This window comes from Phyllostomus hastatus, unplaced genomic scaffold, assembly GCF_019186645.2.
Source record: "Phyllostomus hastatus isolate PE091 unplaced genomic scaffold, TTU_PhHast_1.1 phas_scaffold_317, whole genome shotgun sequence".
NCBI lineage: Eukaryota > Metazoa > Chordata > Mammalia > Chiroptera > Phyllostomidae > Phyllostomus > Phyllostomus hastatus.
This window is the reverse complement of record NW_025334023.1, coordinates 11,978,820-12,006,795: the sequence shown is the minus strand read 5'-3', so window position 1 is coordinate 12,006,795 and position 27,976 is coordinate 11,978,820. Positions and strand designations below refer to the sequence as shown.

Below are 27,976 nucleotides of genomic sequence, written 5' to 3'. Positions count from 1 at the left end.
TGAAGTAGAATTCTTTTAACTAAATATAGGCTCATTCACCTGACACAATGTACTAAATCCCTCCTACGTGCCAGAGACCTACTGATATGGCTACAGCTAGAGCATCACTACCTTATTAAAGAACTTTTAGTCTAAGGCAAAGTTGTTTTTGTCTTGACTCTTATATTAAGTGTGCTCTGCTGGTTGAGTTAAGTGGACCCGTCTCTGGAAGTCATGAAAAGGGAAAGATACTGAAGGGTCATCTTCATTTGTATAGTTTTGTATTTGGGTGACCAGAAAATGGCAGTGTTATAAACTAGGTTATTTCTGTTTATGCTCTCTCTCAATTGTATTCCATGGCCCAGCAAGGATGAAGGGAAGCTTGCAGATCTTGACTTTTAAACCAAAGAACCAATGTATCTACCATACTCACAAAAAATATCTAAGTCAGAGAATAAGAAATGCACAAGGCCTGAGACAGCAAATGCAGGAGTAAAGGTAGGGATTGTAAAGATGGTGAGACATGAATTAACTTCCCACTAATTGTGTGAACAACTTACTTAATCTCTCTCTGCCTTCAGTTTCTCATCTGTAAAATGAGGAGAAAATAGTCACTAGTTTACAAGTTTGTTGCAAGGGTTAAATAAATTAGGAGTTGTAAAGCATCAATATGTGTGCATGACATATTATAGACACTCTTCTGAAAGGTGACACTTTCAGTCCTCAGAAGGGCACCAGGACAAGAAAATGAAGATTTTCTAAGCTTTTTTGACAGTTTAAGAATGTAATAAGCACAAAATAGCACTTTATAATTGGGCATTCAACTGCATAGTGAAATACCTGTTAAATATAATAAGTATATTTATAATAAATATACTTTATAATATATAAATATTTATAATAAATATACTTCCAAATGAAGTATAACTTATTTGGAAATTTAACCACCTAACCAAATATGGACTATGAAACAGCTTTGTATGAGGAAATAGTAATATTTTTCATGACAGTATCTGATTGCCAAATAATCCTTTTTGATTGGAACCCACTGGTAATGAGGCCACAGTCAAGACCACACCTTCTGTTTCAATCATTCACTATGTTCCAATGTCACTGAAGCCAGCTCATCATGAGGGGCTCTTGGGACAAAGGCAGCTGGACAAGGACAGCTAGATGGATCAAGCTCACTGGGACCACTACAAAAGATGATTTGGAGTGGCTGCCCACTTGAACTACCTGATGTCTCACTGGAGGGGACAGCTGTTCATGCTGACTGCTGGATAAGGGAAGCATGTTGAGAAATAAAGAGAATTCAGGCAAAGAGTTATATTGCCTAGTGCAACTAGAATTTAAGCTCTAAGAGGTAACAAGTTTTTACCTTTTTCTAAAAGGCTGCACTCTTAGCACTAAAAATTTAGTGGTTAGTACATGATGTGCTTAGTAAATATTTTGTTGAATGAATAGAAGATGAGTCTTGTTAGGGAGGGATTTTACTCTCTGGTATCATGGAGAAGGGACATGCTGACAGGCTGCACAGGGAAAACTAAGAGCAGGCACACAACCAGCCAGAGAGTCTTCGGTTGTCCTAGGTCCAGGTGGCAAGTTGTTTAGTCCTGAGAAGCCAAATATGAATAGAAGGACTGTGCAGGTGCCAATTTCAACACCAGGTTCTGAAGTCCAGCAGCTTAAGACTGGCTTCAGTAAGCAATGGTGGCAAATCCAGCTCTTGTGTCTGAGACTGTTCCATCTCTGCCTGCTGGTCAGCAATGATAATCATAGGCACACGAGGCCAGGAACCTTGGCCCTGATGGAAGTACTGGGTGAAGATGATATGATAGGCTCATACACAGAACAGAAACTGGATCTCAGAGCCTTGGAAGCGAGGCATTTACAACTCTCTCTCCTTCAGAGGGTTTGTGCTGGACTTTACTGATGCTGTGATGCCTGTGATAGCAGGGAGGCAAAAAATAAAGGTAGAGTTGAGTTGAGTATGTGCATGTGTGAGGGTGTTTTGACCCCTCTGGTATCACTTGGGAAGATGAGCATATGACACTCACAGAAATAGGAAGAAGCTTAGGTTTCCTAAGCACTGAGCAGGAGTGAGGCCCTCTGCCAAGACATTTATGCATGTTATCTAATCAATTTCCCATAGAAACACTATTACAAGTATCAATAGCCCAATTTTAAAAATGAGAAATCCGAGCCTCTGAGAGCTTCCATAGTTGCCTGAAGTCATATTACTGATTAGTGGCGGAAGAGAATTGAAATTCAGGAAATTGAAGTGCAGGGAATTTGTATCACTTGACTAAGCATTCAGCTGAAATAAACATTTCATTTCTCCTGTGTACCAGGCACACTGGGCCGAACATGCCTGTGGCCTTCAGCGCCGAATGGCTCTCACCGACAGAAGCCACAGCAGTTGCGTAGCTGGTGGGCTGAATCAGACAGTAACTGCCCCACTCAGACATTATCGGGATTTGTGCTTCAAATGGACAAACTTGTTGTCGAGTATGTTCTCAGATCATTGCCTTGGTTTCTTGCTGAAGCAATTTGACTTCAAGGTCTCTTCCTGCCAGAGAATGCCTTCCCAGCTTCCCCCAACCCTACCTTCATTTGTCAGCTGGCGATTGCCCTTGCACCCTAAAGCCAGCTCACCAACTGAACTTGTAGAAACCTTTTCCTTGGCCAGAGAACTTTCCCTCACACCATAGCTCACAGCCCCCTAGACCTTCCCCATTACAACAACAAAAAATGCTTGATCATGTCTAAAATATTCTGGTGTGGTAATCATTTTTATTCTCCAAATAATACTTGTTGCTCAAAAAATGAAATTAATAATCACCCAGAGACAACCAGTGTCAACACAGTGTGTTCCTTCAGACACCTCCCCTGCCTCGCAGGCACTTCAGCACATTTTACTGTGCTCATCAAGGCTGCTGCTCTCGTATCTGCGTCCAGTGGTTGGCTTGGGGTTTAGAATGTCTCAAGGAAGACTCTGTGGGATAGCCCATCTGTGTGCTCTGCTTCCTTAGTCACTCTGGCCCAGGCCTGGCAGCATGGGGGAAACCAGGGTACTCCCTCAATTACTTTCCTGAATGTCACAAGTTTTCCTCTTCCTAAGTCCCTGCTCTAAAAAACCACTAGCTAACATTCCTTCCCAGATGCCTCATACCCAAAGCTTGAATGGTTTCCCTAAAATAAGCAACCTTATTACCTGTACTGCACAATGGACCAATTTTTCATTTTATCACAAGGTACTGCTCAATGACCAGAGTTCCTATGGGATCCAGACAGGGTTGTTAAGTACCTGCTGCTTCCAGGATGTGCCCTGTATGGTGGAGTAAACAGGAGTCCATGGAACTTCTCCACCAAGGGTATTTTAGTTCAGAAACATTTATTGAACAGCTACGGGATCCCAGGCAGAATGTTTGTTGCTGGTAGTGCAATAATGAATCAAGAATTCTTTATGTTCCCATGAGAAAAGCAGATACATACATGCTTTTAAAAAAGGAGGGATTCTTAAGGTTATCAGTCATGTGGGCACAGAAAAAAAGGACACTTAGCCAGACCTGGCTGTCCAGGGGAAGCACCTGGGAAGAAATCAACACTGGCATTAAGTTTTAGGGGGTTTAGCAATAACCGGGGGAAATAGATAGCTGGGGAGGTCACATATTAGGGATAGTGAAGAAGTCTAGAACAAAGGGTAGGGAGGAAATGCATCTTTCTTGTTCAGTGTTGTATGCCTAGCACTTATAGTGGCTGACACACAGCAGATGCTCAACAAATGTATGTATTTTTTTTTTGTTTTTTAAACAGTATTATTAACTACAGTCACCATGGTGTACATTGTATGCCCATGACTGACTTATTTTATAACTGGAATAACTTCTTGTTGAGTGAAAGAATGGGAGGGAGAGGAGTCGCAGGAGCTGGAATGATCAGTGGGCTTAGTTGGTGGGGATGGTGTGAGAGAGCCCGGAAGGTCTGCTGGCACTGAGGGCGGGTCGAGGAAGGCTGCAGAGTGCTGTGTGCAGTCAGGAGAGCTGTGAGATTGGAACCCAGTCCATGTGGCATAGGGTAGTGGAAAAGTGGTATGTTTTGAAGGTAGTGAAAGTAAAGAAAAAAGGGCTACATTTTCCCCTTATTTTTTATATTTCCAAAGTCTTTTACAATCAAGTAAAAAAGTCTAATGTCACAATAAGCTCATCACAGCTGATATTAAATGACACATACTTGTCGTCACAGACACTCTGCTAACTGCCTACCCTGCATTATCTCACTTGGCCTTCTCAAAAATTCTTTGAGGTAAGTGATAGTCTTGTTTCACAGATGAGAATATCAAGTTTCACAGAATCTGATAACTTGCCCAAGGTCATGTAGTACCTGATAGAACTGTGCAGTGATCCAGGCAGTCTCTCCAGAATATGCACTCTTAGCCACCACTCTGTAACTGAGGTTTCAGAAAGTTATTCCAGTATGATGGTCCCAGAAGGGAAAGATGATAGACATATTTAGAAGCTGCAAATGACCAGTCCCATTCATTTGCCTTTCATTGACAGCGTGAACAGTCTGGAGAGTCCACTCTGAGGGACTACATTTTTCATCACAGATCTGCAAGGTACAAAGGATTTGATAGTTCCAGAAAGGAGAGCATTAACTTTGGTAAAGCGACTACCATGTGCCAGAAGTATAGTCACATTCAGGGTTCCTGTTTCTGTGAGGAAGTTTCTGTACTTACCAGTTTATGGCTTTGGTCAAATGAAGCTCAGAGATATACAGCAACTTGACAGATGTCCCCCCGCTAGCAAGTGGCATTAGCAAGATTTGAGCCCGTGTTTCTAATGCCAAGATTCATGCTCACTGCACTACACTGAGCTGCCTCTTGGAGTCAGCTGGCTCTGTCAGTTTGAAACACAGCTCTGCCATTTGTTTAACTTTGGAGACTTTCCCACCTTCTGTTTTTTCATTTGGAAATCAGAATAACAATACTGTCTGTTTTCAGTTTTTGAATTACGTGAGACAGTATTTCTAAAAGGGCTTTGTGAATTGTAAATGGCACCCTGAATATGTGGCATCTTATACAAATTCATTTTAGGATTCCACATCTATGATTTTCCTAGATCAGAGATTTGTGATTCCATTCAGGCTTGATCAGAGAGCTTAGGGCCTTCTAACCATAGTTGCCTCTTCTGTGTGATCCCTGCCTCCCCTTGGTCCTGGGCACAGATAAGAGCTTCAGGAGAGAAAGCATTTCCTACCACACAACACTTCCAGCATCTTCAGTTAACAGATGTAGGGCAGCACTGAGCTAGAGTAAGTTCCTTCATAATGATTCAAACCCCCAGTTCTTTAAAAAGAATCTCAAGATCCATTAAATATTCATGAAAGCATCCTTCTTGGCAGCTCCTCCATTGTAGGTAATTACAGAGGGTTTAAAATATCAGACTGTTACTTGGAAGTACACACAGCTCTGTCAGCTGCAAGCAGACAGCTGATTTGTAATTTAATTAACATCCTGGCTTGTCCTGTTTTTCATGGCAAAATTCAGGAAAGTATTTCCTCTCATTTGCGTGCTTTGTGTTTTTTTTTCCCCCCAAAATTCAAATGGAACACCTGGGAGAGCTTTTTCTGTTACATTCTGATCCAATCCTCAAAAAATTCTCTTTTCAAGTGTCCTTTGGGCCAGCTGTATAGCTGATTGTGGGTCAGTTTTCCTGAAAGCTAACGCCACTTGGGGAGATCTGTGTAATATCAGCAATCAGTGAGTTTTGACCCACTTTCATTAACTCTTCAAGTAATCATGGATTTTAAGGAGAGATTTGGATAGTGGACTTTATTCAATGAAGACTAATTGAGAACCTGCAACGTTGCAGGCACCAGAGGGCAGCAGTGAGCCATGCAGAGAGTGTGCCTGATCCTATGGAGGGTTCAGTCAAATAGGGGAGGCAAACATTAAGCAAGTGATCACAGAAATAAATGTAAACTTAAAATGTGATGAGTTTTATGAAAAATACTTATTAAAGTACAGAGTGGCTTAAAATCCTGTGGAGCTGGGAGTGGTATGGTAGGGGGAGGAAAACCAGGAGGTCTCCGTGAGGAAGGAGGTAAAAATAATGTGTGGTCTGTCTCGTCCTCTATCCTCCCATCTCCCTGCTATCCCCTCCTCCCACAGACGTGCAACAGACATGTAACTATCCTAGAGTAATGAATCAGGGTGGTGACCAGAGAGGATGAAAGGGAAAAGAGAACCCTGCTCTGGCCAAAATATCATTCAGAGAGTTTCTTTCAAATCAAAGAGATGAACATAAATACTGGTCTGATTACTGCATTAACTATTTTTTATCTTCTATTTTTTCTCTCTTTCACCTACATTTTCCTTCCAGAGAGAGAGACAGGGAATTGCAGAGAGGCTGCAGTAGATGTGGTGAGTGGGATGGGTCGCAGGTCACAGGTCACAGGGGGGCTAAGACACCATGGGAAAAGGAAGGAGCTGGAAAACAGAGCTGGCTGGTTATACACTGCACGAGCCTCCAGTAAATAACACCCCTGAAAAGAAATATCAAAGGGTCCAATATTTTCTTCAAATCAGATGGCAGCAGGCAAAACCTAGATGAGATTACCCTACTGTGGAAGTGAGCCCTAGAGTCTCAAGAGGACGGTTAAAACCTTCGTTTTCATGTACTTCATTTTTCTGAGGCTGCTTCCTTTACTCTTTTGGTTTTCTCTGCTGAGCTACAGTCATTTCTTTCTTAGGCATTATTACTCTTTGCAAGTCTATTATTTATTTAATTTCCTTACTGACTTCATGCTGCTCCTAAAACACGTGTTTCTTTTAGGCCCAAACACTTTTTTAAATCAAAGAGGCTTCCTTCCAGCAGCAGCATGCAGTCAGTCGCGTCTCTGGGACACTGTCTGGTGGTGTCCTGGCAGATCATGGTGGGAGACAGAGATGGACAGATGGCAGGAGTTCCTGCCCTCAGAGACCTTATATTACAGAGGGGAGAGACGACTGGGTGCAGAGAAGGCTGTTTGTCATTATCGTTACTAGAAGCAGTGGAACTGAGAGGTTTTGAGCATTTCCCAAATGCTTGGCTTGGTGTAAGAAACTATAATCATTCTTTAATTTTGTGCCTGCTTCATAGTGTTGTTTTAAGTCTTAAATGGACTCCTTTCTGTAAACTCTTAGGAAAGTGTTCATGGAAAGTGCTTATGAACCATTAGGTATTCTATTATTACTTACCTTTCAAGCGCATACAAATGTGGTCTGGGTTCATTCGTTTCTCTCTTTGGAACAGGGCCAACTCCTGCTGCCAGGGGGAAGCAGAACACTTTTTATGCAGAAACAGAGATAGACTCAAGTTTTTATTATGTGGCCTTGAAAGATTTGTGGCTCCTCTCTCACTTACCATATACCATGCCAGCGATGCCAGCCCAGCACACTTTCCCCAACCATGCAGAGCCTCTGGGGACAGAGCAGGTGCCTGCAGGCTCCTGTGTTTGAGTTCTGGGTGACTCAGGGTGGTTCAGATTCACACAGGCATCAGCAGAATGTAGTGAGCAGAATCTGGTCAGACTTCCTAGCCTTTGCCCATCCACATGAGGCCCTGTGGTAGAAGAGGAGTGTGAGAATGACCGCACACAGGTTCAGCTGGGAGGGCTGTTTGATCAGGCATGTCACATTACTGCTCAGGTGATCTAAGTTTAGTTCAGTTAAAGTCACATGTATTGGTCTTCCACTATGTGTTAGTTATCAGCGGGGCCCTGGAGTGTCAGAGATGAAACTCCATGGCTGCTCCCGAGGCACTTGGGGCCATTAGGACAGACAGGTCATTGCAGTATAGACCAAAATCTGGACAGCACCCTCTGGGTGTCTAAAGGATGGACATCCTCTCTACTTTAGCAGTTGGAGAATGCCTGTAAGAGACAATACCCAATCTGAGTATCAAGGACCTAAAACATTTCCCTGATGCATGAGTTGGGGAGTGGGTGGTTAGCTGCAGAAAGGGGGAGGGAATAAGATTCCAGAAGTCAGGGACAAAATGAGCTAAGTCACAGGGGAAAGAACAGAACATTAGTGTTCCCTGTTTGGAGCACGTCTTGTGCCTCACTCCCATCAAAGCTGAGAGAGGAAATATAATCTGTTTGCAAAAGTTCTTATGCTCTGGAGTCTCCTCCAATGGACGAAGCTGAGAAGAGGAAGAGAGGAAGGTGCAGATTTAAAACCAAGGTCTTCCTCAACTGGCCCTCCTTTAATGGCAAGGCAGCCCCCGAAGGGCACCCAGAATGGCATCAGCACCTAATAGACAAGCCCTGGAATGAGAGATGACACAGAACTGCCCAGAACATTGGAAATGATTCCTAAAGCAGGATGTGGCCTCTGAAGAGATGTTTACTCCCCCTTATTAGATGACTCTTCAAGACTTTCTAAGAATTGTATTTCCTGAAGACAGAGCTGGTCTTTTCAGACCTTTGAGGCCTAACCAGTTTAGAAGAATCTTTAAGTGCTCTAGCCCTACAGTCAGACTAATATGTGTTTGAATCGTAGTTTGCCACTCACCAGGTATATAAGCTTGGAAAATAAAATGCCTAACTAAGCTTCAGGTGAGGAGAATAATGTCATCTATCTATCAGATATGATGGTACATATAAAGCAGTGAGCATAGTTCCCAGCATATCAAGTGTAACTACCTTTACTCATTTTGATATTAGCATTGGTATTAGGGTTAGTATTTCTTTTAATGTGGCATTAGTGTTAATATTAATATTAGTCTCACCATTACAAGTCAAAACATCATTTATGGCTCAACCAAAGTTGATCCAAGCAGAGATTCTACTATGTGATATCAGGGTGGTTTCTTTGGAAGCTTGAGTTTGTGTTCTATGTGGTACTTCTCACCAGTTCTTGTCTTCTCTTTCCTAGTCATCTCTCACTGGAAACTGGGGGGACAAAGCAGGAACATATCTGGTTGGCTCCAGGAAGAGTTTGTTTAGGTCTCTTGGATAGTTCCCTGTTATCTACAATAGCTAGCAGGCTGCCTTTCAGGCTTGTCCGCTGTCACACTCTACCTCACACCCCGGGCTGCATCTTACATCAGGCTGACATGAAGCAGACCTAGAACTGGGACTAGTGTGAGCATGCTTTATGCAGGGCAGTTCCCAAGAGAGACCCTAAAGAGAGTGAGAAAAGCACTAAGGAGTTCTGCAAGAAGGCAGGGTCAGTTGCTGTGTAGCTGCAGGTTGATCCTGTCAGGTGCTTTGGAGTGTAATTTGCAGCACAACAGTCATTTCACTTTGAAGTTTGGGAGTTGGGAGTTCCAGCATGATTCAGTCATGTCCAAATGAGGAGGCTTCAGTCACTGACGGGCAGGCTTCCTGAGAAGTGTGATGATGTGGGTATTGGATGTGTGGACATTGAAGGGATTTCTGTGGACCTACGACGGGGGGTAATAGCATCTGCTACAATTTAGTTCAAGATCTCTCTGTTTCTTCAAAACATCATCCCCTCTTAAAACTTACCCTTTCTGCACATGTTGTTGCCTTTGCTTAGAATATCTCTTACTTCTTTTTTATTAGCATTCTAGATCCTGTTTCAAATGGTAAACCATTTCTGCTGCCATAAAACTCAGTTTGTACTTACAGTCATTATCACTCTGTATCATGATTCAGCTGCACATATATATAACACACTTAATAATTTATTGTCTTCTTGAGGTCAAGAATTGGTTCTTAGCCCGTTATTTTTAGCCTATATTACTGAAAGGAATGGTGAGGCAAGAGCTATGTAATACTTAAGGATCTGATGTTCATCAGGTTGTGTTGAGCAAATCATGTGGTTGCCTTTTTTCCTTGAACCTGAAATCAAACTGTTTGGCAATGAAACAAGTTGCATTTAGCAGCCAAAATACCTTTGTACCTTAAACAATGGATACCTATTTCATCTATTTGTTTGATTGTCATTTGTAACTTTATTCAGCAAATACTTATTGAGCATATGTGCCAGACAATTGGCTGAGAACTGTAGATATGAGGATGAACAAGACCTGAATGATCCCACGCCTCACAAAATGCCATAGTGCAGTACAAAACAAACACACAGAAGCACAGCTCCATGCAGCATGGTAACGGTTGTGATTGGGGAGTATAGGGAGTTACAGGAACACACAAAATCTCAGGCTTGCAGTTCATGGAAGCTTTCCAGAAAAGCAATGTGAGAGTTGAGGCTTAAAGGATCAATGAATGTTCAAATGAAAAATTTTTACCAATAAAATATTAATTGATTAGTTTTACAGTCTAATTAAAGTCCTATCAGTCTTTGAAATAAATTTTAAATTTATAAAAATAATTATGTAAAATAAGTTCTTTGTGATACCACACAAGTTCAACTAAGTTTGTTATCTGTGTTCTGATAGTTATTTATCCAAGCAAGTCAGTGAAGTGCATGCTTTCATGGATAGGACCTTTCCTTAAGTAGCTGAGTGCTGCCACAGGAATCCTGGAGGAGCCACGGCGATCAGTTAAACTTTGCCCTTTAATCTTTGTGGTTCAGATCCCTATCAGTGACATGAATACGTTTTTACATATGTTAACTTTTAAAAAGCTTAAGAAGTTCCTCAAAAAACTAAAAGTTGAATTACCATATGATCCAGTGATTTCATTCTGGTTATCCATTCAAAAGAACTATAAGCAGAGTTTCAAAAAGATGTGCACACCCGTGCTCAGAGCAGCACTGCTCACAACATCCAAGCAGTAGAAGCAGCCAGACTGCCTGTGTACAGATGAATGAATAAACAGAATGTGGCATATGTGTATAGTGGAATATTAGTTAGCCTTAAAAAAGAAGGAAATTCCTCTAACACATGCTACAACATGGATGAGGAACAAGGGCATCATGCTAAATGAAATAAGCTAGCAATAAAAAGACAAATATTGTATAATTCCACTGATATAAGGTATCTAGAGCACTCAGAGTCATGGAAATAAAAAGTAGAATGGTGAGTGACAGGGGCTGGAGAGAAGAAAATGAAGATTTTTTGTTTAATGGGTATAGAGTTTCAGTTTTGCAAGATAAAAATGTTCTGGAGATTGGTTACAGAACAGTGTGAACATACGTAATATCACTAAACTGTACACCCAAAAATGGTTAAGGTGGTAAATTTGATGGCATGTGTATTTTACCATGACTTTTTAAAAAGCTTTAAAAAATGGAAGTAATGATTTGTTTATATTTATTTCACAGTCCTGAGATGTGATTGGTGATATAAAAGGGTTGAAAAGTACCCTGACTGGTGTGGCTCAGTTGATTGGGCATTGTCCCGGGAAGCAAAAGGTCAACTAGTTCGATTCCCAGTCAGGGCACATTCCTAGGTTGTAGGCCTGGTCCCTGGTGAGGGCACGTGTGAGAGGCAACCAATCCATGTTTCTCTCCTTCCCTTCACCTCTCTCTAAAATTAAATAAATAAAACAATAAATAAAAATGAGATAAAAAGTAATGGGGGTTCAGCCCACGTAGTGGTGTTGGAGGGTGACTATGGCTTGAGCTTTGCCCTGTGGGCAGTGGGAACCTCTGAAAGGTTTGAAGAGAAGAACTTTGTCCATTTGTGACTCAGAAAGTAGAGGATGGGTGGGAAAGAGGCAGCCTCAGCGGCAGTCTGGCCAGTGCAGAGGCTGTGGCTGTGGCCAGCTTGGAGCCGATGAGAATCTAAATGTGGGCAGGTCAGTGAGCAGGTTACTGGTGGTGGTGGTGGTAGAGGATGAAGATGGGGTAGATTCAAGAATTATTTAAACGATAAATTAGACAGACTCTGTGATCTATTGAATTGGCAGATGGCAGGGGGTGGGGTGAAAGAGAGGATGGAGTCAGAGTGACTCCTACTTTTCTGGCTCTGGTGACTGCAGAAGTGCAGTGCAGCCTGTGAGAGAACTGAAGACCAGGAGGAGATGTGGAGGGTATCTGGGCTGGAAGCCCAGGCATTTTACCGGGCATATGTATGACATTATTCCATTCCCAATGAACACATAACTGATCAAGAATGAATGTTAAACGAGGTCCATGTTTCTGAGGCAGATTACCTTCCCAAATTATTTATGGGGTTAAGAAAACAAACATATGGTATTTTGCAGTTCACAGAAGTGCTGTAACCTCATTTTGTGGTGTTTTCTCTCTCAGTGAATTGTTTTCTACCAAGCTGCCAATTCAGTTACCAGATATGCATTTTGTCTCCTCACAGGAGTTGGGACAGTTTGATGATGGTAGAGAGAGGATTCAGATTTAAATGATCTGAAAAGGGTCCCAGTTCTGATGCCCATTAGTTAGGGGACCCTGGACAGATCTCGGAACCTCTCTGAGTGTTAGTTTTCTCACAAGTAAAGTGGGGCATCATAGGTAAGAAGAATTGCAATTGAAGAAATAGATGAGAGTCCTTTGCAAACAGCAGCCAAGAGATTGTTAGCAGTATTTTTGTTGTGGTTGCTTTGAAACTAATATTAAGCCTGGAACATGGTAGAAAGCCTCTCTGGAAAATACAAGTAATGCTAATCAACTTCTAAATAAGAGTGGACAACAGGTTGCGTTACCAACTCTTCTCCTTGCTGTCACATTATCAGTCAGACTGAGAGCCAGTATCCAAAACAATCATATTTTCACCTTAGAAATGAAAAGAAAAAGTAGGCATGGTTTTGTAAGAAAACATGTTGTTAGCAAGCTGACATGATAAAAATAACTATTGGCGATAACAATAATTGGGGACTGGCACAAAGTTAGACTTCACAGTTAAACTTGAGATGGTGTTATGACAATGTTTCCACTCCTGCCCATAATACCCCTGTATTATCCACAGGGAACAAAAGCAAAGCAAGACACACTAACCCTTTACTAGTTGGGTTGTGAGTAGTACATAAAATTCTCAGGAGAAATGATTCCAGTATTTACCATGGCCAACACTGCCTTGTGGAACAAGCTGACTACCAGTTTGCCCCAGGAGGGGTAGAGCCATATCAACTGTAAAGACTACTCTCACATAGCTAAGTGGGCCCATTAAGTTGTTTACTGATTTGGATTAAATAGCTCTTAACAAGCATAGGCCACTACCTACAAGCCACTTATGTGAGCTCATGCCACTTGGCACCCTTCTGTAGCTTAGAAACAGAGACAACCTTTGTCAGGCAAAAACAGTTCATCAGTGTTGGTCGATATTGGCGGTTGGTTCCCTTTTGCTTGCACCTGACCTGGTTCATGGTGACCACTGAGAGAGCCTGAAGCAAAGTCAATTTGGTGATTGTCAACAATAGGCCCACACTGGGTCCTGTAGCTGAAGACAGAAGGTGAAGTTCCCTTCACCTGTACCCTTTGCAAACACTAATGCTTTTTATCTTTCTTGCCTTTTCTCCCAGAAGTATCGATATCAAGATGAAGATGCTCCACATGATCATTCCTTACCTCGACTAACCCATGAAGTGAGAGGCCCTGAACTCGTGCATGTATCAGAAAAGAACCTGTCTCAGATAGAAAATGTCCACGGATATGTCTTGCAGTCTCACATCTCTCCTCTGAAGGTCAGTCTGGTTGCTCCTGGAGCTGGCGGCATAGGTGGTCTGCTTTGCTAAGGGCAATGTTTGCTGGCCTGACTAAATGAGGTTCTTTTAAAAATACTGCAGTGGACTGTGATTGCCAAAGGGTTTTTCTGTGGTTTGGAGGCTAGCCTGAAATTCCTGACATGGGGGCAGTTATTCTTGCAATTGTTTGAATGTTTGGAAAATCCGTGTAGGTGCTGAGGATGGGTTAAGGATAACCAAGGGTGAATAATTGAAAGGAGAATTAAGGTAACCTCAGATTTTAAAAGCACAGGAGTACATCAAGGTTTTGGTCAAATGCTGCCTTTCTATCTCTTTTCTGGGTTCCTGATGAAACAATGGAAGTAAATGTAACATGGTAACACCCAGTGATTTCCATATGTGTAGGCTGAAATGGAAAAGGTGTGAGTGGCCTCAGAAACAACTCTATCTTATGCTATATTTCTTTCTATTTGGTGTCATACTTTTCCAGCTTTCTACCTTTTTAATTTAATTTTAAGCAATTTCTTGATAAATGGTATTTTGACAAGGAGGGACAAATAAATGGAGTAAGAATTTTCTGTGCTCCTTTTTTTTTGCTGATGTTATGGGATGTTGTGCTTTGAGTAAAAGCTTATGTGTTGATTAGAGTTAAAGAAAAATGGAACTAGAGTCAGTGATGTGTAATAGAAGAGAACTGAATGGAAAGTAAAGCAACAACAAAACTACCTAATAACCTAGAATGTAGGTAAAGAAAATTTTATTTTCTTAGCCAAAACATCCACTTTCACAGCACTTCTAAATGGCTGTTTTGCAATAAAAAATATCGCCTTAAAGTGGCCTTGATGCTTTCTGGGATTTTATTATACTTTCTAAAATATCAAAGAAAGGCTGAATTATGTTTAATATACTTCCAAAATTTGGTACATTTAAAATATCCTGGAACCCTAAAAATGTATTATTGAATAAACTAGCTCTAGTTGTCACAAGTTAATTAAAATATTAGGCTAATTGTAAAATTCCATTAAGTATTTTATAATATATAAAATATATTAATATTATGCTTCTGGAATTCATTGGTCAGTTCTTCCCAGAGTCTCTTTGGAAATCATTGAATGGCTGGTGGAAAACGATACATTTAACCCAGATAAAATAAGATTAAGGGGATTTATCACTTCCTTCTTAAACCTCAAGGGCTGTCACAAGGAAAACACAACACTGGTGTCACGCAGAGGGCAGACGCTGTACCGCTATGCATATCTGTGACTGCTGTAAGACAACAGTTCCTGACAGTGAGAGCACTCCCTGAAATGCTGGAGCTCCCTGTCCCCAGAAATCTGTCAGGCTTGGATGATGACTGGGGGGTATTGTTGAGGAAGGACTCCTTCTTCAGCAACAGGGGGCATAAAATTGTCCCTAAGGTTCAGCTTAACTCTAGGAATCTAATTCTGTTCTGTGAACAGATGATTACCTTCCTTCTTTAAGGACCCTTCCATTTTTGCAGACAATTGCTTATTTCTATTTTGTGTGCTGACCATTATAAATTGAGAAAGGGCAGAGTTGGGAGGTTGGATGGCATGGAGTGGTAAAATTTTAGTTTATTTCATTTTTCTACCTTGTTGAATCACTCTAAAGCCCTCCATGGAACCTCCCTTCCTTTTCTCCTCCCCTCCCTGCCTAGCACTTCCTTTTTGATCAGCTTTATAGCCTAGCTCCTAAAGGCTGCAAGCCAGTGGGGATAATCAAGGCTAGTCTGCAGCTAGCTAGGTTACAGTAAACAAAATAAAAATAAAAAAAAATATATGGAACAATCTATAAAAGTATGATAGGATTTTCATTTTGTGCATTGTGTCTTCAGCATATACATGATAATATAATTGTCTGAGCATCTACAGTTTGGGTGATTGTACTATGTGTGATGCTACTTAATGCCTCATTTGGAAACTGTATATTGGAATTGAAGGCAAAGGTTGTTGTTTCTAAAGATCAGATCTCAGCTATAAAGGGATAGTTCCTATTTTACCTTTATCTCCCACCTTCCAGGAATCTGAGCTGTGTTTTCATTTTCGGTTGTTTTTCTTAGCTTAGGTTTTCAATTTCTACCTTCTATTTTATTTCTTATTCTGTTCTCTATATATATACATATTTTTTTCATGGTTTTTGTGTATTCATGTTTTTATTGAAAGTAGCTCACATCAATTTTGAAAGTAGCCACCTATGAATTTTAAAAAACCTGACATGAAATATTAAGGTTAAAATAAGTTTTCCCCTTCCTTTTGGAACCACCAGCTCAGCGGTGGGAGCCTCAAGGTATGGTGCAGAGGGTGGAAAGGTGAGTTCATCCAGGACTTCTGCACCCAGGCTGTGAGGTAGCTATTTGCAGCCAGGACTTTTCCCTCATGACAGGCTCGAGGTGTTATTTATACTGAACAAGATATACTTTTAGATATTTCTTCTATCAGCTATAGTGAGAGGGATAATGGTGCACAGTTTTCTAGGAAAAACACAACTCTCTGGTGTGTAGAGTTGTGCCAGTTGGGTGATGTAAATACTCTCGCCGTGGCTGATTTCCGGCTACCAGCCCAAAGCTACTGAATGGAGGAGTCAGAAGAGGGGCGAGGGAGGCTGTTGCAAGCCCAGGCGAGCACAGTGCCCACCGCATTGTCAGGCTCAAGCGCACGTGTCTTTACAGCAACAGGACACATTTTCTAATCCAGTTGTTGAGGGGTTATTATACTCTCACAGTTCCAGTGTTTGGAGAAAACCTGCCATGATTAAAGTCTAATGAATTATTTTCTTGTAAATGAAGCCTATTTGAGTCAGAGGAATGCTAAGAAGGTACAAATTCTCCTTTAGGGGTGGCATAATTTCAACTCTTTGCTTCTTCCACCTGTTTGGTGCTCTTGGGTCAAGCACCAAACAGGTGGAAGAGAGAGGAGGCAAAAGCAGATACTGCCCCCTGAATCCTACTTAGGAGACACTGTAGCTCTCTAGTATAAATTAGGAATTCACACACGTATGCCTACAGAGTGTGAGATGGCTGGGTAACACTTTAAATGTCATACTGAGCAGCCTCTGGACCATTAGCTGAGTAATCTCACTGCTGCAGGTTTTGCGATCGTTTTTTCCATCACTGTGTGTCACTCGAAGCCTTGGTTCTAAGATTCATCTGCACCTGGTGTACACCCACTGCCTGGCTGATAGATGGGGCTTGCTAGGCTTGTGTTCATTAGAGTGCCTTGGCCAGTGTAAAGTATGGGGCTGTGAGGAGAAATGCATTTTAGCGGTCAATTCAAGGGAATTTGTTTTCCTTGCCTCAAGATGGAAATGCTTTCTCTTCAGGTGCTACCTATCATGGTCCACAAAAGAAACTGGCCTACGACAAAGCAGAATATTTTTTTCAGTTTAGGTCAATTCAATTAATATGAATTGAGTTACTCTTATGTGCACCATAATAGGTGATAGGGAAACAAAGGGAAGTAAAGCATGATACACACATATATACATATGTATTTCTCATGTGCACATACACACACATGTAGATATCTCACTACCCTATAGAATCTGAGTTCCAGTTGTTTGTTACTTACTCTTACTCTGCAACAGCAATTCAAATTCCCAAAGCTTAGGCACAGTGAGACACCAGGCATCTAGCGGAGTACTCTCTCAGAGAAAGAGAGAGACAGAGAGCAAGAGAGAGGTGGGAGCAGGCTGACTTATTTTTAAGATTCTGGACATCAGAATACCTGGGTTTTTAACACTAACCCTTTTATTTAGTAGTTTTATGAGCTTGATCAAGTTAACCTCTCTGTCTCAGGTATTGTGTCTATACAATATAGGTAATAATAACATTTATCTCACAGGATTTTTGTACTAATTCAATTATATAATACATGTATTTACACTACTTAGAAAGTGCCTGGCACATATTAAGCACTCACCAAATGTTGTCTTTTATCTTGTTTATTATTATCAACCAGCTACCATGACAAATACCTTATAATCATTTATTTTTTTACCTTATTGTATCTCTAAGATATATTATTCCTGATTCTAAAATTAAATAGCTCCCTTCAACCACAGAACTAGTAAATAAGATTCCAATATTTTTAACTCAGATCCCTCTGAGTCCAGAGCTGATATGCTTTATTACTCCTGTGTTATATCACTTTTTCTAAATTGTTCTGCTATTTTTAAAGAGATCTGACATTTAAATTTTTATTCATTTTCTCTTTGTGCGTAAATGTTGAAGCTCCTTTTTTTCCCTTAGAGCCTTATTTTGTAAAATTAAACAAATATAAAAACAAGGGAATGTTTTAAAAAAAAGCTTTCTAAATGAGAACCATGAAGAGTGCTGATAGAGGGAAATGAAACATTATGAGGAAATAGAAGGAAAACAGGTTCTACATTTAAAATATTTTAGTCTACCCAGTAGAAAACTCCCAAAAGACTGTGTTCCCTCCCATGACAACAACTAGTACTTGGGGACTAGTTTCCCCTTTAAAATTCCATTGAGACTGTAAGAATTTGTTCCTGAGCAGTTGACGAATCTTTCACATTGAGGCGCACTCCTCACACTCAGTGCCTGTGTCCTCAGAGGACCTGGTAAGTCCAGCCCACCACGCCCCTCTGCTTCTCCTTCCCAGGACCCAGTAAGATCTATTTCTGTAATTTTTATTTGGCTATTTACTCTTTTGTTTTTTAGTTGTTCATTTCATTGTATTTTTCCATTACCGTTTATCCTCCCACAGTCCGTGTCCATGTGTTATTTATTCTTTTAAAGTGTTTGCTCTATATTCCTTAATTTCTTAAACTATCTTATCATTTTCAGAAATAATCAACGTAGAAGTTACACATTCAGCCACCAACCAGTGAATGAACAAAGCTACTCTTTATGCTCTGTTTCTTGTTACCATGGCATTTGTCAGACTGAAAATCTAGCTGGTTGTTTGAATTCCACTTTTATTCATAACTATTAGTTTTGTTTCAGTTTAATAAATTTGCTGTCATATTACCATTATTATGTTAACACTCTTAAGGTCAGGGCCTCTGTTGGTTTTGTTCATTATACTGTCAATTCTTCCACAAATACTTGTTTTAAAATTAATTTAAGTATTAATTATTTGTTTTCTGGGCAGTTGTTCACACTGACAGAAATTAAGGCATAGACTTCTTGTTTTTCCATTTCTGCTGTCCTATTCTCCTTTACCTACTTATCATCAATACAGAATTTTATCCATTTTAAACCAGATTATTTCCTCATGTATTCCATATCTGAAATCTGGAGGTGTCCTAGAATCAATGCTATCTTGTGATGAAATTTGGCAGCATCTGCTAGAGTACAAAAGAAAATGTTGTTTCTTGCAGTTAAAGCCCTCTTAGACTTAATGCCTATTGACAAGGAAGATTAAAGCTCTCTTTCATGGATTGGTGTGAATTGTTTTGATCAGATGAATATAATTTATCTCATTGAGACCAGCATGAACAGCTCTGGAAAGGTTTACTGGAAAGTAAGCATATGAGAGGTTGGGATAAACTTTTATACTGTTGAACAATCGGGCATTTGTTGAATATATAGGAAAACATTGGTAAATCTGTAGGCAGTGCAAGTTTGGAATTTATAGGGGGATTGCTCAAAAAGGAAGAGCTGGTATACAGAACTGCAGGCAAGAAAGATAAAGTGTACTCTGTGTCAGTGATGATTTTCTTACCGGAGTTCCCAGGCCTGCTTATAGGAAGGTATGCTTTAGCCAACACTGTGATAAATCTTCTTCCTCCATGAACCCTTTTCTGTTAACGTTTGCCTGACTCCACCGGGTCATAACATTGTAAGGCATGTGGAGTTTATGGTTAGCTTCTCTCTATACACATTATTTTATTTTTCTAACTGACTTTTGTGGAACTACGTATTATCCTTTCTTCTAGATATTCCATTTGTCTTGCTCTTAATAAATGTGTTAACTTCTATTAAATGGACCACATCTTTGTTTTGTTTTTCTTTTTTCTCTGTTACTGGCATCTACAATGACACAAGCCCAGGATTGTGTTAACAAAGTGGGACTGATACCACATCTGGTGGGACTTTGTCATCATTATAAGGAAACTAAAGGGATGAATGCTGAAAACACTGACTTACTGAAGGGTTTTCCAGAGTCTTTAATGTGATGATAAGTAATCTGATGGAAACATATTTCCTTTAAGATGGAAATATGTTAATACACAGTATTTCCCAAACATATTGGTCATGGGACCTTTTTTTTTAAAGAAAAAAAAATGTTGGTTGGGCACATAAACTTTAAAAAATACTGTAACAGACATGTAGACTATAGCTAATACAGCTAAGAGAAAAGTATAACATAAAAACTTACTCTAGCTCTGGAGTCAGACTCAGCCAGATTCAAATTCCCAGTCCTATACTCAGTAGTTGCATGAGCAATTTTCAAGTTATTTAACTTTCTTAAGCCTGTTTTTTTTTAAATTCATACAATGAAATAATGACATTCTCTCTAATCTGTTTCTGTGCAGTCTGAGTGAGAAAAATCTATACAAAGACCTCGGCTGAGAGCTTGACCCATAAACACACAAAAATGTTGTCCATCTTTATTACTATTAATGTTTCATTATTAGTATATATTAGCATGTTGGGTGGACAAAAGTAGGTTCACAGCTGTGAGTAGGTAAAACACAGTTTATTCTTATATTATTATTTATTAATGGTTATATTTATTAGTATAATTACTAACCTTTTCTTGCCCTCCCCTGTTGTTATTCCAATGTTGTTGGCTATATTCTCTATGCTGTGATGTCTATCTCTGAGACTGTTTTTAGAACTGGCAACTTGTACATCTTAATTCCTTCCCCCTTTTCACCCATCTTCCCAATCCCCTTCCTATCTGGCAACCATCAAAACGTTTTCTGTGCCTATGAGTCTGTTTCTATTTTGCTTGTTTGTTTATTTTGTTTTAAATAAGAGAAATCATATGATACTTGTCTTTCTTTGTCTGACTTATTTCACTTATCATAATTACCTCTATGTTCATCCACATTGTCTAAAATGGCAAGATTTCATTCCTATTTAGTGGCTAATATTCTGTGGCTTATACATACCACATCTTTATCCATTTGTTTATCAATAGAGAAGTTAGATTACTTCCAAATCTTGGCTACTGTATATAAATAAAGCTGCAATCAACATAGGGGTGCATATGTCTTTTCAAACTAATGATTTGGGTTTCTTCAGGCATATATGTAGAGGTGGAATCGCTGAGTCATAAGGCAGTTCTATATTTAACTTTTTGAGGTAACTCCATGCTGCTTTTTACAGTGGCTGCACCAATTTACAGTCCCACAAATTCCCTGGGGTTCTCCTCTCTCCACATCTTCACCCACACTCATTGTTTGTTGATTTATTGATGATAGTCATCCTGATACATGTGAGGTAATATCTTATCATGTAAACCTTTTTTTTTAAAAGGCTACCGTAGTTGGGACTTTTGTTACTTACAACCAAATACAACCTTACCAATACAAGGACCAACTCTTAGGTAGGTAAGATGAAAATGAGGACAATAAGAGACAAATAAAATTTACTAGGCAGATGCAGTAGCAAGGATGCTACAGAAAACCCAATTTGGGTTTTAGAAGTAAGAACAATAGAAATGATATTAAACATTAATATCATTACTGAGTATTTTACACCTTAGGATTACAAAATAAGATAGAGTTATCTAATCTGAACATCAAACCAGTATCAATATGAATAATAATCTTTGTTTGGGAGCCCGAACATTCAGGCACAGAGGTAAAATTGCCCAAAGTCACAAAATAAGCAAGGGGCAGAGCCAGAAATGGAATCCCGGTCATTTCATGCCAAAGTGCACTGGCGTCCCTCTGTACCCTTTGATACTGATAGAGCTCAAGTGTATACTATTGAGTAAGGCAAGGAATGGAGATGGGAGACCAGAGACTTGGGAGAGAAGCTGATTTAGGTCTCAAATCCATCTATGGGCTCTAGGGATAAGAGAGGTCAGGACATTAACGTCACACTACGAGAGAGCAAATAGCAAACTTTGGGTTCAGATTCTGATGAAGACAGGAGGGTCGACTAACTGTAACTCAGGTTTTCAGCTAGAAAGAATATGGTAACTCCTAAATTCTTAGAGTTTTGAGATCAGGCAACAGTCCCATGGGTGAAAAATGTTGGAATAAAAAGTCCAGACTTTTTGAGAATTTTATGAAAAAATCAAGTAGAAGTACCTGTAGTTAGAAATTCATTAAGCACTTCTTAAGCACCTAATATGGACAAAGCATTATGTTAGGCAAGGTGAAGCCTACAAAAATAACTACAACATGATATGACTGGCTCTACAGGTGGTTCTAATTAAGTGAGAGAAACCAATTGGTGCATAAACAGCTTCATATTTGGAACTGCTCTCAGTGACCAGTTAGTAGTTTTGTTTTTTCTCCTGAAATAAGAATGAGCACAGGTCTGGTATGGTGCCTCTGGAATGCCTTCAGGAACCCATATTCTCTCTCTGTTTTCATTCAGAATAGGAGCAACCTAGTGGACACGTGGAGGTTGGTGGACCTCCAGCACTCTCTCTGCATCCTAGGCAGGACAAAGAGAAAGGCCAGGTGCAAAAGATGCAGCAGCTGTTTTCCTCTCCTCAGTTAGGGAACTTCCCTGGAAGTCTTGCACAAGAACTCTCTCTTACATTACCATTGGCCAGAACTGTGTCACATGGGCTTTCCTGTTGTTATGGACTGCATGTCTGTGTCTCCTTAAATGTGTGTGTGGGAGCCCTGGCTTCCAATGTGATGACATTTGAAATGGACACACATGAAGCTGGACAGACTATTAGAAGAAGCGGACAGAAGAGGGGAAAGGGCATAGGTTCTGGCCAAAGCCAACAAGGTGGGATCTCAGGGTTTTGATGTGTGAGGTTAGATGACCTGACAGGAGACAAATTCAGGGAGATGCCATTTTTAGAGAATCCCAGGTCCATCTTTTAATATTCCAGCGGTGATACCCTAGTTCTCTGCCTACGAGTGCTGTATCAAAATTTTGGTGAAATGAATCAGAGCTGCAGTCTTCAGAATAGAGCAGCTGGTGTGGGAGCTTCTGCCAAGTATGGCTTCCTTTCCTCCACACCAGAGCCAGTGGCTGAGAAGGTTGCCCCAGGATCTGAGGAATTGTTACTCTCCTGGTATTTTTAGGGTCTGTGCTAAGACACTGGAGCAAAGCCCTGCTGACTCTCATGGCAGTAAAAGTGGAGAGAACAGGAAGATAAGGCTTTTGTCCATAGTGGGATGGATTAGATTAGACTCTGAAGAACATCCTAAAGGGATTTAGAATGCAAATGCCCAGAAAGGCTGTAAAATCTCCATCATCAGTGAGGAACCGAGGACTGGAGGACTCGGTCTGCATGGCCTCTGACCCCTGCTGTTCTCCTGCCTTAGTGTCCATGCTCCACCTTGCTGTGGAGGCCTCTTTTCTCTTCTCAGTCTCAGAAAGAGTATCCTTCCCAAGGGCTTGCCCAGCTCTAAGACTCTCTCACCCTAAACCTATCCTTCCTGTTCTACAGGGCTTGATTCTAATATCATCTCCTAGAGAGGCCTTCCCTGCCCACCCAAAGTAATGTGGCTCTTCACACACCCCTGTCCCTCACTCACTCTGAATAGAGTCCCTAATTTATTGAACTGGACATGAATTTGCTTAAATTGTCTATCTCACCTAGGAGAATAAGCCCTAAGAAAGCAAAACACTGATGTCTTATTTGCAATATTTCTCTGGTGCCTAGGACATTCCCTGGTCCATTGTAGGTGCTCAGTAAGTATGGGGTGAGGCAGAACTAGGTTTATAGTTGTTTATGTGGAAAGTAACATAATAATTAATAAATAATAATCCAAGAACAAACTCTGTTTCACGAATTCACAACTGTAAAACTATTTTTGCTCCATCCTGTATATTTGACTTTATTAATCATGGGGTCAAATCACTTTAAAAATGTAGTTTTTTTCCTTGCAGAAATATTATTTTTATTGATATTACTATTAGAAAACTAAGCTGATTTTTCTTTTAAAAATATAATTAGAAATTTCAAAAATGTAAAATCTGTTCATTTCTATCTCTTGCCACTAGATGGCGGTAGTAGCTGAGTGGATGGTTTAGGAAGCATCTGGTCTTAGAGAAGAAACTGAGATTTAGGAGGCTAAAGTGAGAAGCTCTCAGATAATAAAAACATAAGAAGGATTTAGCAGAGATTTCCATAATTGTGAATAACACATTCTGTTCCCGACCCAGACCTTGGTGAGAGGAAATGGGTGAGTAAAATATGGCACAAAAGCTCCTGTTCAAAATGCTATGCAAATAAAACATTTCTTGATTCAGTTCTCATTAATTTGAAAGCTATTATATGATAGAATTCTTCAAATAATCTTGGATATTTAAGCCAGAAGTTGGAAAAAGGAATAAGAAAATGGTAGGCACAAGTCCTACTGCAGATGTCACAATTCTAGAATGCTCTCTAGAACTAGCCTGCTATGGATTAGTGAGCTCCTACAATGGCTTTGGAAAGACAAGTCAGTGAAAGGACATCCAGATCTCTTATTTCTCTCATCTGTATTGCAATTATAACAACAACAGTAATGAATTTTCTCTAAGAAATATTAGTTTCTCTATATAATAAAGCATAATGAGTTTTTTAAAAATAAGTCTTTTTGAGGATTTTGTTTACTTATTTTTAGGGAGAGGGGAAGGGAGGAAGAAAGGGAGAGAAACATCAATGTGTGGTTGACTCTCATGCACCGCCTGCTGGGGACCTGGCCTGCAACCCAGGCACATGCCCTAACTGGGAATCAAACCAGCAACTCTTTGGTTTGCAGGCCGGCATTCAATACACTTGAGCTACACCAGCCAGGACATACGTGGGAAGTTTCTAGAAAGCACTTGGCACCTAGTAGATACCCTAGTAAGTGGTACTTATTTTATATTTAAAAAATAGAAAATTTATGTGTATGCCACAGCAAATCTGAACTTAAAACTAACGAGCCATTTGAGCTCTCAATAAAGATGGCACTCCTATCACATCTTCACTTTTGCCATCCTTGAGAGAATGTCTTTATGCCACAGAATACTCCATCTCAGCTAAGCAAAGTACATTATCCAAAATTATCTTTCAAATGAATGTGAATGTCACCTTGACTTATTCAAATGAAGTGTAGCAAATAAGTTGGGGACATGGCCAGGCTGGAGACATGAGTGATCCAGACAAGACTTAATGAAGAAATGTACTTTTCCTTTGTGGCTAGTTATAGAGGATGGTGGAATGTGTGTAAAATCTTTTAAGATGGCTACTTAGAGAGAAGCATTGATTTAGGTGTATCATTCCTTATATGCTTATTTAAAAATTATTACTTTAAAAAGTTAAAACATGTTACTTCATAGTAACGAGTTGATATATAGCAAGCATTGAATAATAAAAGAGATGTTTAACAAACTTATTGAATTCATATATTAATCACATTAAAATCTAGAAATATTATTAGTAACCCATGAAAATGGAACCAGGTTTTGTTCAATGTCTAGCAATGTATTCACAATTATACCCTAATAATTTAAATGCATATTAGATCCCACTTCATTTGTATGGTATTTTAATTTTTTCATTTTAAATTATTTAGGGTCCCCTAATTTATTTGGGGTTCTCTTCAACAAAGAGATTTTGGCTGTATCATTTTTTTTTTCATTTATATTTGTTCAGCAAAACTGGTGAGTTCTGGGGAGAGGATATGAGGCAGCTGCTAAAGTCTGAAACTTAATTTCATAAATTTTTCTTTGTATTGATGTCTGCTCACCAAGCTTTCTGTATAGAGGTATTTTAGGAGGAATAATAACAATAATAAAATGTAGTCTTTACTGAATTTCTAACATATACAAACAGTATTCTGAATCCTTTATATGAATTGAGTTATTCTATTCAAGCATACCATAAGATAGGTTTCTAATTATTCCCAATTATGAACAAGGAAAATGGGCACAAAAAAAGTTAGAAAAACTTTTCTAAGGTCACACAGTTAGTCCTTGATCTCAGATATGAGTCCAGCTAGTCTGATATCATATCCCTCAGTCATAGAGAGCTATTGTTATTCATCAGCAAATGAGAGTCTTACAGTTTTAAAACTAAAGGAAGCAGTGAAATAATCAAATCTAGGATTTTCAAACTTCAAGTGAGACATTTGAAGATGTGAAGTCAATTTACTTGGTAATTTTAGAATAGAAAAAAAGAACAGAATAGAAAATATGAGAGTACATCACAGGTACAAACCTTCACTTCAGTTTAGTGTAGGTGTGTTCAGGTGTATACTGGCTCACAATGTAAAATAGAATTTTTATTGTAATCAAGGTCATGAAGGTCAGGAAGCTACTAATCAGGTCCAACTTCCCCATTTGACAAAAGAGGGTATAGGGTGGGGAAAAAGAACAACTTTGGTCCAGAGAAGTTTAATGATTCCCTAGAACACACTGATCAGAAATGGCAGAGCCTGAAATTAAAAAAAAAACTTATAAAATGTTATTATTTTCTCTGCTCAGCCTCTGCTGTCATTACTACCAATTAAGTTACTTAAACCAGTGGTTCTCAAAGTTGTGTGTGTCTCGGAATCACGCAAAGGCCCAGCCCCATCCTGCTTCACCAAGCCTGGGGCTCGGTATGTTTATTACTTCTGCCAGTGATTTTGCTGCACATTGACTCTGAGGAACTGCTGTCTTCAACTCCCCACTGCCACAGAATGTATTCAGTGATTGTCATGTACATTGCCAGAGTTTTCATAACACCAGGAGAAGCGATGGAAGAAGTCAGAGAGCTTTTCTCTTTATAAAAGACTTAAATTTTCTTAGGGAAATCAAGATGTACATGAATCCTTTAGTGAACAGAAACTGTATAATTAAGTGTTTATTTAACCTTACTTAATAAGTACCAATGGTATTCCAAGAAGCAATTTTAAAATTCCTCTATAGTCATATACTAAGGAAACCTTATAATGCTTATTTAAGAGAGAATGTTTTCTGAGAAAATTGAATTGATTTTCCCCAACACACAGAGGAATAGCCAGTGTCAAACTAGTGGAACGAAGCCCAAAGCTGAACTCCCGAGAGATATTCCCCAGGCCAGCTGACTCACCAAACTCACCCTGAAGGCAGATGATCTGTTCCTTTTTTATTGGCAGAACATTGAAGGAGTTAGAGCTCCTGGCCAATTTCAAGGTCACAGGTAAGTTCATTTAAAATGCACTCAAGAGACTCTTATTGAAGTCCCTTCACATATAACTCTAGTGGAGAACTGCCTCCCCCATCCCCACTTTAAGGACCATTAAGCTGAGGGATACGTAGAAGCCATGGATCTCTGGTAAAAATCAGATTGAAATTAGAGTAGCTGCACTTCAACACTGATGCTCTAGAGATTTTTTGGTTTTACCTCCTCCTACTTTATGTCAAGGCATTAATTTAATCAGTTGTTTCTTTGGTGGTTTATTTTCTCAGAGAATAATAAGACATTTATATTACTAGCTTTTAATTATAAACAAGCAATATAAAACTTCAATATAGCATTTCTAAAAATAGGTTTTATTTCCCTGGTACACATGGTTAAAGCAGGGCTGCTATTAACCATTCAACATATTTACATGAATTTGAAAAAGGAGCCTTTGCTCCCCCACAAACAACATGACACCCTGCTACAATTCACACCTTGTATGGAGCCAGGCAATACATTCCCCACCTAGCCAGCTGACCAGTTATTCAACAGCAAGACCGTAGAGCCATAGAGCATATAACTGAGTGGGGGAATTTGAAATAATAAAATCTAACTCCTTTATTTTAGACATGAAGAAAGTAAGAGTCGCAGAGGATATGGGACTTTGCCTAGACAGACTCAGTTATTGCTCAAGATGAGACAGAAATCTGGGTCCCAGATTCTTAGACCAGAGTTTATTTCTTCATTTCACAGGAAAAGTAAGAAGAAGGTATGTTCTACCCAGCAGGTCACAGAAGCTGACTTATTCCAGTTTCCAGGAGATGTTGCTGGAAATTATCACTAAACTTTTCAGTTGTTTATGCCAATTTTCACCTTTCCCAAAAGGCCAAATCAGGTTGTTGACACTGGGCAAAAATCTTTCTCATCCTAAATCTCTCCAGCTAAATTGGGTGCATCAGTTTGCTTCAACAAGAATAACATTGCCTGACACTGATATCACTGTATGTGCTTGTGTAGTCATTGATGAGATAGTTGTATAAAGCCAGATGTGAAGGCGCCATGTCTGAAAGGACCCATCTACCACGAGGCTGTCTTACCAGCTGCCCTCTCGGAGCCGGTGGGCAGCAAGGCCTTGCTGTCAAAAGTGTGCTGCCTGGAAAATCCTGGAGCCTCCCTGAATCCTGGTTTCCACATTT

General features: G+C 39.8%; 1 protein-coding gene across 4 annotated transcripts in view; it reads left to right on the top strand.

Moving 5' to 3' along the window:
* Positions 1-27,976, top strand: part of DLG2 (discs large MAGUK scaffold protein 2) — a 1,902,487-nt gene that overhangs the window by 913,385 nt on the left and 961,126 nt on the right. For all 4 annotated transcript variants that reach the window (XM_045817849.1, XM_045817836.1, XM_045817835.1 and 1 more), the window contains one exon: positions 13,369-13,530. In XM_045817849.1, the coding sequence (XP_045673805.1) occupies positions 13,369-13,530 (162 nt within the window). The remainder of the gene's footprint in view (positions 1-13,368; positions 13,531-27,976) is intronic.